The sequence below is a fragment of the Chlorocebus sabaeus genome, chromosome 6 (genome assembly GCF_047675955.1).
Source record: "Chlorocebus sabaeus isolate Y175 chromosome 6, mChlSab1.0.hap1, whole genome shotgun sequence".
Classification (NCBI taxonomy): domain Eukaryota; kingdom Metazoa; phylum Chordata; class Mammalia; order Primates; family Cercopithecidae; genus Chlorocebus; species Chlorocebus sabaeus.
In genome coordinates, this window is record NC_132909.1 from 45,002,824 (window position 1) to 45,019,145 (window position 16,322).

General features: G+C 53.6%; 1 protein-coding gene and 1 long non-coding RNA gene across 3 annotated transcripts in view; one reads left to right on the forward strand and one right to left on the reverse strand.

The window, feature by feature from the left end:
* Positions 1-24: 24 nt before the first annotated feature.
* KCNN1 (potassium calcium-activated channel subfamily N member 1) overlaps positions 25-16,322 on the reverse strand; it is a 32,469-nt gene continuing 16,171 nt past the window's right edge. Inside the window, exons 5-9 of one of the 2 annotated variants that reach the window (XM_037992506.2) lie at positions 14,298-14,439; positions 11,211-11,321; positions 9,265-9,392; positions 5,478-5,547; positions 25-583 (exon numbers count right to left, since the gene is read on the reverse strand). In XM_037992506.2, the coding sequence (XP_037848434.2) occupies positions 329-583; positions 5,478-5,547; positions 9,265-9,392; positions 11,211-11,321; positions 14,298-14,439 (706 nt within the window). In that variant the 3' untranslated portion in view covers positions 25-328. The remainder of the gene's footprint in view (positions 584-5,477; positions 5,548-9,264; positions 9,393-11,210; positions 11,322-14,297; positions 14,440-16,322) is intronic. The other variant, XR_012093232.1, reaches the window with a different exon arrangement.
* On the forward strand, positions 579-9,297 carry LOC140711895 (uncharacterized). The gene is made up of 3 exons (XR_012093233.1): positions 579-683; positions 7,349-7,468; positions 8,632-9,297. It is a non-coding gene; the product is annotated as an uncharacterized lncRNA (long non-coding RNA).

Consider the following 16,322-nt stretch of genomic DNA (forward strand, 5'->3'; position numbering starts at 1 on the left):
CTCCCAGCCACGCACACAGGCAGCCACTAGGCGGGTCCTGCTTTATTCAGAACCAGCACGGACCCCTCCCGGGGCTGCTCCATGCCCGCCGGGGGCCTGGGGAGAGTCGGGGGACCAGGTGACCAGAGGAAGCTCCGGGCTCCCCTGCCCTCACCCATGGTCCAGCCCTGCCCTCTGCCCGGGCAGTCTGGGCGGGGCAGGCCTCAGTCCACTCAGCCTGACTCAGCGTCGGCTTCTTGAACTCCAAGAGGTGCCACTGTACAAGGCTTCCCGGAGGTGGCGGCCACACGATGGCCAAGATTTAGGGGTCTGGTGGCGGGCAGGGCCGTCACCCGCAGTCCGAGGGGGCCACGGGCGTCCACCGGCAGGGGGAGCTCCGGGCTGCCTGGTCTTGGGGGCCGGGGCCGGGCCGGGGAGGCAGGGGCGGTGGGGGCGGGCGTATGGCTTGGGCGATGAGGCCGGGCAGGGCCTGCAGAGAGGCACCCAGCGCATCCAGGCGGCTTTCCAGCGTGGCCAGACGAGCCTCCAGCTCCTCGTGCTGAGCGTGCAACTCCGATACAAGGTCATACATGACGCTCTGGGTCTGCCGGAGACAGAGAGGGGCAGGAGAGAGGTGCCGCTGAGTGAGAGAGAGAAGGACGATACCACGACAATGACACAGAGGGACAGCTCACATGCTCCAGGTGGGTGGCGGCTGCTAATGGGGCCCATGTGAGGGGTGGCTGGGAGGACACCCCCAGCCCCAGAGGTCCCTTGCTGGGCCCAGGGAAGGATTAGAGAATGGATGAGGGGAGAGACTGGTCTTCTCCTTTTTTTTTTTTTCTTTGAGACAGAGTCTCCTTCTGTCACCCACGCTGGAGTGCAGTGGCCCAATCTTGGCTCACTACAACCTCCTCTTCCCGGGAGGCGCCCAGCCTAAAAGACAGGTCTTCAATGCCAAGCTCAGCCGGGCGTGGTGGCTCATGCCTGTAATCCCAGCACTTTGGGAGGCCGAGGCGGGCGAATCGCCTGAGGTCAAGAGTTTGAGATCAGTTTGGTCAACATGGTGAAACCCTGTCGCTACTAAAAATACAAAATTTAGCCAGGCCGTGGTGGTGGGCACCTGTAATCCCAGCTACTCGGGAGGCTGAGGTAGGAGAATCGCTTTAACCCAGGAGGTGGAGGCTGCAGTGAGCCTGAGTGACGAAAAAGAAAGTCTGTCTCAAAAAAAAAAGAAAGAAAGAAAGAAAAAAAAAAAGAAAAGAAAGCCAAGCTCAGGGCTGGCAGGCCTGGGAAAGGCCTAATGAGGTCTTGGGGTGGGGAGCACATGGCCAGAGCTGCCATGGGGGGGTCCAGTGGCCACAGGGCACACACAGCCAGAGGCGGTGCTCAAGTGGTACCCACAGACCTGGGGGATGTTGTTTTGGGCTGATGTTTCTCCAGGCTGGGGAACAGCAGGAGCTTGGGGACATGGCCACCTAAGAGGAAGAGGAGGGGGAGCCCCGTTGGGTCGTGAACTGCCACCCCTCCCATTAGGCTGGGGAGGGGACAGGGCTCTGATGAGTAAGGTGACTGCCTTGAGAATCTGACACAATCACAGACTGGGAACACAACCGCCACAATTACTGTTACAGCAGCCAGTGGGGCGTCCCCACCACCTCCACTGCCCAGTTCTGGCGCTGTCCCACTGTGGGCAGGGGAGGCCGGCCAGACAGGGACAGCCCTGGGTGCAGATGCCACTCTGGCCACCAGGTGGCACTAGACCATCACTCCACGGCTCTGAGCGCAGCTGGGTGAGGACACCGGTTTGCCACCTGGTGGCGGCGGCCTCCACGGGAGGATGGAGGTAGTGGTGGAAGGAAGACAGGACAGAGAGGTGCCCACCCCAGCTCCTCTGTCCTCTCACCCCCAGCCTCTTCCTCCCAGCTTCCCCCACTGTGCCCCCTACCCTTTTCCCTCCATCACTGCAAGGCAGACCCCGCTCCGAGTGCAGACATCTCGTGGGGGACGCCCCTCCTAGCACCACTGACCTCACCTTGGCCTCTCTCAGGCACCACAGTCCCTAGGGCCAGAGGGTGACACCTGGAGGCCAGAGCAGCGTCCAACCTTCGGGTGGTTCTTTTTAGCCTTTTCTGAGGTTTAAAATTGTTATTTTTATTTTTATTTTTGAGACGGAGTCTCGTTCTTGTCTTCTAGGCTGGAGTGCAGAGGCATGATCTTGGCTCACTGCAACCTCCACCTCCTGGGTTCAAGCGATTTTCCTGCCTCAGCCTCCTGAGTAGCTGAGATTACAGGCGCCCGCTACCATGCCCGGCTAATTTTTGTATTTTTAGTGGAGACAGAGTTTCACCATGTTGGCCAGGCTGGCCTCAAACTCCTGACCTCAGGTGATCCGCCCCCCTCAGCCTCCCAAAGTGCTGGGATTATAGGGATGAGCCACCGCACCCAGCCATAAAATTTTATTTTTTAGATACAGAGTCTTGCTCTATCTCCCAGGCTGGAGTGCGGTGGTGCAATCACAGCTCACTGCAGCCTTGAACCCCGGGCTCAAGCAATTCTCCTGCCTCAGTCTCCTGCTACTTTTTGTATTTTTTTTTTTTTTTGTAGAGATGGAGTTTTGCCATGTTGCCCAGGCTGGTCTTGAATTCCTGAGCTCAAGTGATCCTCCTTCTTCAACCTCCCAAAGTGCTAGGATTACAGGCATGAGCCACTGCACCTGGCCTGATTTTCTTAGTATTTTCCTTTCTCTACCATACCTTATTGTAAGAATACAGTATATAATATATATTCAAAATACATGTGAATCAACTGTTTATCAATAAGGCTTTCGGTCAATGGTAGGCTATCAGTAGTTCAATTTGGGATGAGAGAGCATCAAAGGTTATATGAGGCTGGGCACAGTAGCTTATGCCTGTAATCCCAGCACTTTGGAAGGCCAAGGCAGGTGGATTGCTTGAGGTCAGGAGTTCGAGACCAGCCTGGCCAACATGGTGAAACCCCATCTCTACTGAAAATACAAAACTTAGGCCGCGCGCGGTGGCTCACACCTGTAATCCCAGCACTTTGGGAGGCTGAGGTGGGTGGATCATGAGGTCAGGAGATCGAGACCATCCTGGCTAACACAGTGAAACCCTGTCTCTACCAAAAATACACAAAATTAGCCGGGCATGGTGGCAGGTGCCTGTAGTCCCAGCTATTCAGGAGGCTGAGGCAGGAGAATGACTTGAACCCGGGAGGCAGAGCTTGCAGGGAGCGAAGATTGCATCACTGCACTCCAGCCTGGGCGACAGAGTGAGACTCTGTCTCAAAAAAAAAAAAAAAAAAAAAAAAAAAAATTAGCTAGGTGTGGTGGCATGCACCTGTAATCCTAGCTACTCAGCAGGCTGAGGCAGGAGAATACCTTGAACCCAGGAGGTAGAGGCTGCAGTGAGCTGAGATCGCACCTCTGCACTCCAGCCTGGGCAATAGAGTGAGACTCTGTCTCAAAAAGAATAAAAGAAGTTATATGGGAATATTTGACTTTTTAGGGGTCAGCACCCCATAACCCTGATGTTGTTCGAGAGTTAACTGTATATCTTCAGGGGTCTAGAATATGTCTTTCTCTCTGTAAGATTATTTTCCGGGCGTGGTGGCTCATGCCTGTAATCCCAGCACTTTGGGAGGCCAAGGCGGAAGGATCACTTGAGCTCGGGAGTTTGAGACCAGCCTGGGCAACATGGTGAAACCCCATCTCTACAAAAAATACAAAAATTAGCAGGACCTGGTGGTGTGCACCTGTAGTCCCAGCTACTTGGGAAGATGAGGTGGGAAGATTGCTTGAGCCTGAGGAAGTTGAGGCTGTGGTGAACCGTGATCTCACCACTGCACTCCAGCCTGTACCACAGAGCAAGACTCTGTCTCAAAAAAAAAAAAAAAAAAAATTTCCCTTCCAAATTAAATTTATTGTAGGTTAATATTAAGCTAGATTGCATTCTCTTCCTAGTGATGGGGGAAGTGAGTCCAAAATGCACTGGGGACAAGAAATAAAATAGAAATGGGACTTAACATTTTCTAAAGATAACATGAAATCAGCCTCAGGCTGACTGGTAGATCAGGGGATGTAGCCACTAAGCAAAAGCTATTTTCTGAAACTATGTCATTGGTCAGGAGGGAATTCAAATCAGTGTTGCAAAGATCTCAAGCACTTGATTAATTGCAGCTGGTCCAATAACACATCTTCCAGTGGAAGAATTCAAAAAGCAGGAAATGGACTGGGGACGGTGGCCCACGCCTGTAATCCCAACACTTTGGGAGGCCGAGGTGGGCGGATCACTTAAGGTCAGGAGTTCGAGACCAGTCTGGCCAACATGGTGAAACCCCGTCTCTACTAAAAGTACAAAAATTAGCTGGGAATGCTGGTCCATGCCTGTAGTTCCAACTACTCTGGAGGCTGAGGCACGAGAATTGCTTGAACCCAGGAGGCGGAAGTTGCAGTGAGCCAAGATCATACCACTGCACTCCAGCCTGGGCGACAGAGCAAGACTCTGTCTCAAAAAATAAATAAAGCTAAAAAAAAAAAAAAGTGGGAAATGATTTGATATTAGAATCAACACACAGATCCATGTATAACACAAACTGATTTCTTTCTTGCTTTTTTTTTGTTTTGAGATAGGGTCTCGCTCTGTTGCCCAAGCTAGAGTGCAACAGCAGCCTTGACCTCCTGGGCTTAAGTGATTCTCCCACCTCAGCCTCCCTAATAGCTGGGACTACAGGCACTCACCACCATGCCTAGTTTATTTTTTTATTCTTTTTGTACAGACGGGGTCTCTCTATGTTGCCCAGGCTAGTCTCAACCTCTTGGGCTCAAGTGATCTGCCTGCTTCAGCCTCCCAAAGTACAGGGATTACAGGCAGGATCCATGGCACCTGGCCCCAATTTCTCTTGCAATCAATTTAAATTTCCTAACAGATATTTAATTGCTGTACAAATAAGCTTTCTCCCAAGGCTATCATTTGAATTTATACCCACAGCAAAGGAATTTTTTTCTCTTCAATTTCAGAGCTTGAATTGAGGTAGTATGCCTAAATCTAGAAATGCCTCTTCCTCCACTTAGCCCCTAACTATATACTCTTTTTAAATTTATTATTTAAAAAATTATTATCATTTTTTTGAGACAGGGGGTCACTCTGTCACCCAGGCTGGAGTGCAGCGGTGCCATCTTGGCTTACTGCAGCCTCAACCTCCCCAGTTCAAGCGATTCTCCCCGCTCAGCCCCCAAGTAGCTGGGATTAAAGGCGCCCGCCACCACGCCTGGCTAATTTTTGTATTTTTTTGTAGAGACGGGGTTTCACCATGTTGCCCAGGCTGGTCTCAAACTCCTGAGCTCAAGAGATCTGCCTGCCACTGCACTCAGCCCGCTGTGGGTCCTTGTGCCCTCCTCTGGCAGGAGCTGAGCCCCATCCCATCTGCTCCAGGGTCCCACCTGCCCTGTCCGGCCCACCCTGCCCCAACCCACTCACCTTGGCCAGGTCGGTAAGCGTGTTAGCCTGGTCGTTCAGCTTCCCTTGCTCGATCTTCACACTCCGGAGCCTGTGGGGACACAGGGTTGGGGAGAGGGGGTTAGGCAGGTTCCCATGGAGGCTGCAGTGGGGGCAGGGACTTTCATGCATCCACCTGGGGTCACCTATGGGACATGCATCAGAGGATAAGGTGGGAGCTGGGCGGCCGATTCCCTGTGGTCTATTCCCTCCCAGCACACAGCGGGTGCGGCAGGGCCAGGAGTCAGCCTGGCCACCGCCCACACCACCCATTGGCTGGTCCTGTCTCCAGCCCAACTCGGGACCCCAGGACGTTGGATCCCAGACCAAGGTGAAGCCTGCACCGATCCATGGGGCAGATGTGAACCCTGCCTGCCTCTGAGGCTGGGGTTGGCACACCCCAGGTGTGCCCCTGTCTGTGACCACCATGCACCCCCGATTTTCCAGCCCCACCAAGCCCCTGGGAGAAGACTTACTTCTGAGCCCTGGCAGGACCAGGCAGAGCAGGAGAAAAATCACAAGGCAATTTTAACCTCAGCACAGTTGTGCGGCATGCACCCAACCCTGCCCAACTCCCGGGGGTGCCACCCCAGGGCCCTGCGCAGGGTTCCCAGATGGCCGAGGGGCTGCCCTTGCTCTGGGGAAGTGCCCAGCCTCTGAGGGTTCTGTGCCAGCCCCTCAGGGACACGCCTGTCCTCTCTCCTGTCCCGGAGGTGGTGTTTCATTCAGAAAACTATGCCCACGCCATCTGCTGGGGGGAAACTGAGGCTCAGAGGGGTAAAGCCACTGCCCCCCGCACCCCAGCAGGATTTGAACCCACACTTGCTACTTGGTGTTGGTGTTGGCACTGGTGACCCTGGTCTCTGGACAGCTGGCCACAGGGGGAGTTGGTTAGTGTATGCCCTTGCCCCTTTTGGTCACCCCTTTGTTTTTTTTGAGACAGAGTCTCACTCTGTCACCCAGGCGGGAGTGCAGTGGTGAGATCGCACGATCTCAGCTCACTGCAACCTCCGCTTCCCCGGTTCAAGCGATTCTCCTTGCTCAGCCTCATGAGTAGCTGGGATTACAGGTGCTCACCAGCACACCCGGTTAATTTTTGCATTTTTAGTAGAGATGGAGTTTCACCATGTTGGTCAGGCTGGTCTCGAACTCCTGACCTCAGGTGATCCACCCGTCTCAGCCTCCCAAAGGATTACAGGTGTGAGCCACCGTGGCCGCTGGCCATCCCTTCTGTACCTAAGCCAGTCCAGGGGACTGTCTCAGCGTGATCTTGGCTCACTGCAACCTCAGCTTCCCGGGTTCATGTGATTCTCCTGCCTCGGCCTCCCAAGTAGTTGGGACTACAGGCATGTGCCGCCAGGCCTGGCTAATTATTTGGTATTTTTAGTAGAGATAGGGTTTAACCATGTTGGTCAGGTAGGTCTTGAACTCCTGACCTCAAATGATCCGCCCATCTCGGCCACCCAAAGTGCTGGGATACAGGCGTGAGCCATCGTGCCGGCCTTTTGTACTTTTTTCTAATGTGGCTGTTAGCAAATTTAAAATTATATAGTTGTTCACATGATATTCTAGTGGACAGCATCGTCATCAGCATATTATGGCCTGTGGGTCAAATCTAGCTGGCCGCCTATCTTGGAAAATAAGGTTTCTTTGGAACATGGCCACACCAGGTTATCCTCACTGCTTCCCTGCCTCAATAGCAGAGAGTTGAAGAGTGGAACGAAACTGGCTCATAAAACCTAAAAGATTTACCATCTGGCCCTTTACAGAAAAAATTTGCTGACTGGCTGCATATTGGAGTCACCTGAGGAAATTTTGTTTATTTACGTATTGTAATATATTTTATTTTTTAGTATTTGAGACTCTGTCGCCCAGGCTGGAGTGCAGTGGTGTGATCTCAGCTCACTGCAACCTCCGTCTCCTGGGTTCAAGCGATTCTCCTGCCTCAGCCTCCCGAGTAGCTGGGACTACAGGTGTGTGCCACCATGCTGGGCTAATTTTTATATTTTTAGTAGAGACAAGCTTTCGCCATGTTGGCCAGGCTGGTCTCGAACTCCTGACATCAGGTGATCCACCTGCCTTGGCCTCCCAAAGTGCTGGGATTACAGGTGTGAGCCACTGCGCCCAGCCATATATATATTTTTAAGGCAAGGTCTTGTTCTGTGGCCCAGGCTGGAGTGCAATAGCGCAATCACAGCTCACTGCAACCTTGACCTTCTGGGCTCAAGTTACCCTCCCACCTCAGCCTCCTGGGTAGCTGGGACCACAGACACGTGCCACCACACTGGGCTAATTTTTTTATTTTTGTAGAGACGGGGTCTCACTTTGTTGCCCAGGCTGGTTGCAAACTCCTGGCCTCAAGCGATCCTCCTGGCTCAGCCTCCCAAAGTGCTGGGATTACAAGGTGCAAGTCACCACGCCCAGGTTTATTTTTTAATTTTTACATAGAGTGGGGTCTCACTATGTCGCCCAGGCTGGTTTCCAAATCTTGGCCTTAATCAGTCTTCCCTCCTTGGCCTCCCAAAGTGCAGGGATTAAAAGCGTGAGCCACCATGCCCAACCAAGCAGCCATTTGAGGAATTTAAATGTAATTCCAGGCTGCAACCCAGACTCTACTAAGTAATTGATGTGATGTGGCTCTTGGGATTTTTTTTTTTTTTTTTTGAGGGGGAGTCTCGCTCTGTCGCCCAGGCTGGAGTGCAGTGGCCGGATCTCAGCTCACTGCAAGCTCCGCCTCCCGGGTTTACGCCATTCTCCTGCCTCAGCCTCCCGAGTAGCTGGGACTACAGGCGCCCGCCACCTCGCCCGGCTAGATTTTTGTATTTTTTAGTAGAGACGGGGTTTCACCAGGTTAGCCAGGATGGTCTTGATCTCCTGACCTCGTGATCCGCCCGTCTCGGCCTCCCAAAGTGCTGGGATTACAGGCTTGAGCCACCGCGCCCGGCCGGCTCTTGGGATTTTTAAAAAGCCCCCTGGTGACTTCGATGAGCAGCTAAGGATTTAGAGTTACTTTATTAAATAATTCTCAGGGCAAAGAAGCAACACAGGAAATCAAGCAATTTCTTAATTTCTTTCTTCCTTTCTTTTCTTTTCTTTCTCTTTTTTTTTTTTTTTTTTTTTTTTTTTTTGAGACAAGGTCTCACTCTGTAACCTGGCTGAGTGCAGTGGCACAACCATGGCTCACTGCAGCCTTGACCCTGCAGACTCAAGAAGTGATCCTCCGACCTCAGCCTCCTGAGTAGCTGGGACCACAGAGGCACACAACCACACCTAGCTAAGTTATTAGTTTTTGTAGAGATGGGGTCTCCCTGTATTGCCAAGGATGGTGCTGAACTCCTGGACTCAAGCGATCTTCCAGCTTCCCGAAGTGCTGGAATTACAGGCATGAGTCACCACACCTGGCCCAATTCATTTCTAGTTACCCCACATGATCCCATGGATCAGACCACGGATTTAATTATGAGCTTCCTGGCAGACAAAGCAAAAAGAGGAAATCTCTTCAAAGTCTAAAGGGTTAGAATCATCCTGGTTATTCCAGAGAATAAAATATACATCCTGCCACTTACTGAGTAGTGTCCATGACTTAGCAGAACCCATAATCTGCCTCCCTCTGAAGATCCTCCCATCCACCCAGCTCAGAAGATACAGGCCCCAACCAACTGACCACCCATCCCTGGCAGGGAGCTGTGAAGAGGCCACACTGAGCTGCGAGGGCTGCCTCCGCGCCATGTGGACACAGAAACGTGAGCTGGAAAGGTGCTGGACTTACTGATGGATGGCTTGGAGGAACTTACGCTGGTGTTTCCGAACCCGGGCTTGGTCTGGCTTCTTCACCAGCCTGGTGTGTTTGTAGATGAGCCACGTCTCCCTGAGAACGTTAGCAGCGGCGTTTTTTACCTGGGGCCAGAAAAAGAACAATTTCATGCCTCAGGGTTGGCATGAAATTCCAAAAGGCTGCAGAAATGTCTAGAATCTTCCAGAAACCTCTACAAACTTCTGGAAATGCCTCTCAGGGTCCCTGGGCTATAAGGCAGGGCCATGCTTGCACAGCAACGTCTGTGCAATGTGTGTATACCTAACACACATCACTCACGATGGGCCAGGCCGCTTCTCTGCAAACGTGCAAATGTTTTTTATGGTATTTTTGTTGTTGTTGTTTTTTGAGAGTCTCGCTCTGTGGCCCAGGCTAGAATGCCGTGGCGCGATCTTGCCTCACTGCACCCCCCGGGTTCAAGTGATTATCCTGCCTCACTCTCCCTAGTAGCTGGGATTACAGGCGCCTGCCATCATGCCCAGCTAATTTTTGTATTTTTACTAGAGATGGGGTTTCATCATGTTGGCCAGGCTGGTTTCGAACTCTTGACCTCAAGTGATCCACCTGCCTCTGCCTCCTAAAGTGCTGGGATTATAGGCGTGAGCCACCGCACCTAGCCATGATGCAGATGTTAATTCAGTGAATCGGCATGTGTTTTTATTTCTCCCATTTTATTTTATTTTATTTTATTTTATTTATTTATTTTTTTTAATTTTTTTGAGACGGAGTCTCGCTCTGCCGCCCAGGCTGGAGTGCAGTGGCCGGATCCCAGCTCACTGCAAGCTCCGCCTCCCGGGTTTACGCCATTCTCCTGCCTCAGCCTCCCGAGTAGCTGGGACTACAGGCGCTCGCCACCTCGCCCGGCTAGTTTTTTGTATTTTTTAGTAGAGACGGGATTTCAGCGGGTTAGCCAGGATGGTCTCGATCTCCTGACCTTGTGATCCGCCCGTCTCGGCCTCCCAAAGTGCTGGGATTACAGGCTTGAGCCACCGCGCCCGGCCATCTCCCATTTTATATATGGGGAATCTGAGGTACAGAGCAGTCAACCTGCTAGGGTCAGGCAGCTCTCAAATTACATATTGCAGTCTGGCCCAAGCCTCTCGCTGAATGCCCATGGGTGGATATGACTGGGCACAAGGGTAGATGCCATGATGTCTCTCTGTGCACTATTCACAGATGGGTGTGTGGTGGCAGAGTCAAGCACAGTCTTTTTTTTTTTTTTTTTTTTTTTGAGATGGGGTCTCGCTCTGTTGCCCAGGCTGGAGTGCAGTGGCGCAATCTCCACTCACTGCAAGCTCCGCCTCCCCGGTTCACACCATTCTCCTGCCTCAGCCTCCCGAGTAGCTGGGACTACAGGCGCCCGCCACCGCGCCTGGCTAGTTTTTGTATTTTTAGTAGAGACGGGGTTTCACCGTGTTAGCCAGGATGGTCTCGATCTCCTGACCTCGTGATCCGCCCATCTCGGCCTCCCAAAGTGCTGGGATTACAGGCGTGAGCCACCGCATCCGGCCTTTTTTTTTTTTTAAAGACAGAGCCTTGCTCTGTCACCCAGGCTGGAGTGCAGTGGTGCCATCTTGGCTTACTGCAGCCTCTGCTTCCCAGGCTCAAGCGATTCTCCTGCCTCAGACTCCCAAGAGGCTGGGACTACAGGCACCTGCCACCATGCCAGGCTAGTTTTTGTATTTTTAGTAGAGATGGGTTAGCGCCATGTTGGCCAGGCTGGCCTCGAACTCCTGACCTTAGGTGATCCACCCGCCTCGGCCTCCCAAAGCCAGCACATGGGGCTGCATGGTAACCCATGGGCACATGCGCGTGCCTGGCACATACAGAAGGAAAGCAGGGAAGTTCTACGCTCACTGACAAGGCCAGGAGGCGGCCTCCATGGGAACCGCGGTCCTCACCCGCTTGGTGAGCTGAGTGTCCATCATGAAGTTGTGCACGTGCTTCTCAGCCTTAGTGAGCTCCAGCTTCCGGGCCACCACAGCCACCACGAGCGCGGTACAGCCAGCTCCCTGTGTGCGGGGCAGAGTGGGGGCACATCAGCGTCCCGTCTTGAGGTCACTCCCTCCTCCATGAAGCCTGCCCAGATTGCAGCCTCCCCATTCCCTGAGTCAGCAGTGTGAGTGGATTCCATCTGTGGAGCTCACTGACTCCAGGTCTACTTGTTTCCCACCATGTCCCACACATTAGTTCATTTGACCCCCAGCAACTCCAGGAGGTAGGACGATTCTTTTTTTTTTTTTAATTTTTATGAGATGGAGTCTCGCTCTGTTGCCCAGGCTGGAGTGCAGTGGCACAATCTCGGCTCACTGCAACCTCCACCTCCCAGGTTCAAGTGATTCTCCTGCCTCAGCCTCCTGAGTAGCTGGAACTAGAAGTGCGCACCACCACGTCCTGCTAATTGTGTGTGTGTGTGTGTGTTTACTAGAGAGGGGTTTTCACCATGTTGGTCAGGCTGGTCTCGAACTCCAGACAGGTGATCCACCCGCCTTGGCCTCCCAAAGTGCTGGGATTACAGGTGTAAGCCACTGCGCCTGCCCCCTCCCCTCACCTTTTTTTTTTTTTTTTTTTGTAGAGCTATGGGGTCTCACTCTGTCGCCCACTCTGGTCTCGGACACCTGGCCTCAAATGATCCACCTGTCTCAGCCTCCCAAAGTGCTGGGATTACAGGCGTGAGCCATTAGTATGCCCAGCTCCAGGCAAGTTCAGATGCCAACACCCTGAGCCTGAGCAGGGTTGGCCTAGAGCACAAGCACAGGTTCCCGGAGGAAACCCTGTCTCAGTTTCCAGGCCAGGACAAAGGTTTTGAGAGCACCTAGAAGCCTGTTCTCAGGAAAAGCCCTGTCAACTGGGACAGAGTGACTTGCTGGAAACCTCCACCTAGAATACTAGACAGCAAGGAAAAGGAATGGACAAAGGCTCTGCAACAGCACGATGTACCGCACAGACGCTGCAGGGAGGGACCCATGCTGGGCTGCCAGTAAAAAGCCAGACATGGACCAGGTGCAGTGGCTCACACCTGTAATCCCAGCACTTTGGGAGGCTGAGGTGGGCATATCACCTGAGGTCAAGAGTTCGAGACCAGCCTGGTCAACATAGTGAAACCCTATCTCTACTAAAAATACAAAAATTAGCCAGGCCTGGTAGCAGGTGCCTGTCATCCCAGCTACTCAGGAGGCTAAGGCAGGAGAATCACTTGAACCTGGGAGGGGAAGGTTGCAGTGAGCTGAGATCACGCCACTGCACTCCAGCCTGGGCGACAGAGTGAGGCTCCATCTCAAAAAAAAAAAAGGGGGGCCAGCGTGCTGGCATCACGCCTGTAATCCCATCACTTTGGGAGGCCGAGGCAGGTTGATTACGTGAGGTTAGGAGTTCAAGACCAGACTGGCCAGCATGGTGAAACCCTATCTCTAATAAAAATACAAAAATTAGCCGAGCCTGGTGGCAGGCGCCTGTAATTCCAGCTACTCAGGACGCTGAGAGAGGAGAATGGCTTGAACTCGGGAGGTGGAGGTTGCAGTGAGCCGAGATCGCGCCATTGCACTGCAGCCTGGGCAACAGAGTGAGACTCCATCTCAATTAAAAAAAAAAAAAAAAAGTCGGACATGGGCCAGGTGCAATTGCTCAGGCCTGTAACTCCAGCACTTTGGGAGGCCCAAGCAGGAGGATCACTTGAGCCCAGGAGTTCATGACTAGCCTGGGCAACATAGTGAGACCCCACCTTCATAAAAACATAAAAATAAAATTGAATAAAGTAAAACATGGAAAAGCATTTGTTGGCATGGGCATAAAACATGTCTGGAGAGAAAGAAGGTTCTGGAAAGAGGGGATGGACAGGGCCCCCGATGATTGAATCAGGGAAAAGAGAAAGCAGTGATCATGAAAGGATGTTTACAGGCACCCACGGCAGACTGGAGAATCCTTCGGGGAGACGGGGTGCTGCCTGCACCCACCGAGTCACGAAAGACAAACTGCACTATGGGGACTCAGGGAACACCCTGAAAGTCAGCCAAGGAAGGGGGTTTGGGCTGCAGAGGACACAGCTCAGCAGGTTTCTTTTTTTTTTTTTTTTTTTGGGAGATGAAGTTTTGCTGTGGTTGTCCAGGCTGGAGTGCAATGGCGTGATCTTGGCTCACTGCAACCTCTGCCTCCTGGGTTCAAGCAATTCTCATGCCTCAGCCTCCCTAGTAGCTGGGATTACAGGCGCCCGCCACCACGCCTGGCTAATTTTGTATTTTTAGTGGAGACAGGGTCTCACTACGTTGGCCAGGCTGGTCTGGAACTCCTGACCTCGTGATCCGCCCACCTTGGCCTTCCAAAGTACCGGGATTACAGGTGTGAGCCACCGCTCCCGGCTACTTTTGTATTTTTAGTAGAGATGGGGGTTTCTCCATGTTGGTCACAGGCTGGTCTCAAACTCCCAACCTCAGGTGATCTGCCCACCTTGGCCTCCCAAAGTGCTGGGATTACAGGCGTGAGCCACTGCGCCCGGCCCCCAGCAGGTATTTATAGCGTGTCCATGGCATTCACGGTTCTGGGATTCTCACATAAATAACCGACTCAGCCCTTGCAAAGCAGAGGAAGTAGCACTGGTCACAGCCAAGGAAACTAAGGCACCTCAGCATCAAGCCCCTTGCCCTGGATCCAAAGGCTGTGAATAAATCGGGCTGTAGAGAATAAAGGGGTGACAATGACTCTCTGGTCAGAGTGGACCACAGCTTCTTACTGGGCAGGCATGGTGGGAGCTGCATATCTAGGCCTGGAAGGACCACAGGGAGATGTCCCAGGAAGCCTGTGGGTGTGGCTTCCACGTGATGTCAGAGGAAAAGAGCAGAGCAGAGGAGGGGTGGACTGACAGACGGAGGGATGCTGATCAGGCACAGCTCGTGATGGGGTGAGCACCCTGTCAGCAAGAGGTATGCAAGGGCTGGTGGAATGGACGGCTGGCTAGACCTCCCAGGATCATGCACATGGAGCCTCGCCCTTACCATGATGCCAGTGAGCAGGCACACGCCCTTCCCGCAGTAGGTGTGGGGCACCATGTCGCCATAGCCGATGGAGAGGAAGGTGATGGAAATCAGCCACATGGCCCCCAGGAAGTTGCTGGTCACTTCCTGCTTGTCGTGGTACCTGGGGAGCCAGAGTGGGAAGAGGGAGGGCTCAGTCTACACCATCCCCTCTGCCTCCATCACACTGCCTGGGGCAGCGCCAGAGCTGCAGGGCCCTGAGTCCACCTGGCTGTGTTGGGGCCACGTCCTATGGGTATAGAACAGGTGCACCATCTCCCCTATAGCCCTTCCACATTCCCTTCACCTGCCCCCCAAGCTGCTTCCCTGGATGGGGCAGAGAGGGGCCCAGGTGAGGTTGTATGAACATACAATCCCCCTCCCAACGACAGACACACACAGACAGGGGGACGGGTGACCACAGCACCAGAAGCGGCAGGAGGTGGAGGCAAGGATTTGGGTCAGACACCAGGAAGAACTTCCCCAGCCAGCGAGGCCCCAAGGAGGTAGGAGGACTGGAGGAGGTGGGAGGCTGGAGGATCACGACCTGGGGCTCGAGCAAGAAGGGACGCCCATATGTGAAGGACATAGACTGGAGGACAGCATGAGTCCCCCAACTCCAGGCCCATGTTACACCTGGGGGTTGGGAGGAGAGGGGCATTGGCTTTGGCACTGGGGAGAGGCCTGGGGCTACATTTTGGGACCCAGGGAGACAGGCCCCAAGGCCTTAAAACTGACAGAACTTAGTCCTGGTCACAGCCGGGCTGGGGACTTCGGCCAGAGAGGCTGCAAAGAGGTTCTGCCTGTAGCCATGCCAGGGCGCTGAGGGCTTGGCTCTCTGGGTCTGGGGGTGGCTCTAGGATCTGTTCCCGCTCAGCTCTGAGTCCCTGAATCCCCTTGGCCTTTTTCTGGGGGCTGGGCCCCCTCTGACCTGGCTTCCAGCTAACCCACTCCTTTGCAGGGTTTAGATCATCTGAGCCCCAAGCCAGCCTCTGGGGGATTCAAGGTCAGAGGTCAACTGGGGTAGCACCGAGGAAGTGGCCTGGACAGAGCAGGATCTTCAGGGGAGGCCTGTGCCAGACGCAGTGGGTGACAGAGCCCAAGGATAGGGCTGGAGTCAGAGGCTCCAGCGGGAAGGAGATGGAGGCTCCCCAAAGATTGGCATTTGGGGGTCTTCACTCCTGCAGAGCTTGAATGCCACTCCAGGCACCTCCAGTCTGGGCTTCTAGGATGCTCGATGGGTGAAGGCCCAGGGACTGACTCCATCTTTTCTTTTCTTTTCTTTTTTTTTTTTTTTTTTGAGACAGTGTCTCTCTCTGTCGCCCAGGCTGGAGTGTAGCAGCACGATCTTGGCTGCAACCTCCACCTCCTGGGTTCAAGCGATTCTCCTGCCTCAGCCTTCTGAGTAGCTGAGACTAGTCACCTGCCGCCACGCCCGGCTAATATATATATATTTTTTATATTTTTAGTAGAGACGGGGTTTCACCATGTTAGCCAGGATGCTCTCAATCTCCTGACCTCGTGATCCACCTGCCTCAGCCTCCCAAAGTGCTGGGATATACAGGCGTGAGCCACCGCACCCAGCTGACTGACCCCCATCTTACACCAAAACATCTGAGCCCCAAGCTGCCTGATCCCCAGAGGGCAGGAGGGGCGGGGGGGGCCCTCTAGTAGGTGGGTGGGTGAGCCCCAGATCCAGACAGAGCAATAAGGTGGGGGTGCCGTGGGACCGCCCAGGAGCAGGGCTGAGGGACATGCGGGAGGCGGGGGTGGGTCAGAGCGAGGCAGGCAAGGGAGCTTCAAGCATGGTCGCCAGGCTCAGAATTTAGGATTGGCTGCCTGCCGGCCCTGCCCCGTGCCCCACCCCCCCAGAGTCCTGCAAGGACCCAGCTTGGACTTCAGGGACACCTGATGAGGGGCACCCCATACCCCTGACTCTAGTTCTGACCCCATCCATCAGGGGTGTGTAGGAGCTGCATGGGGGAACATCATGGGCCCAAGGAGATG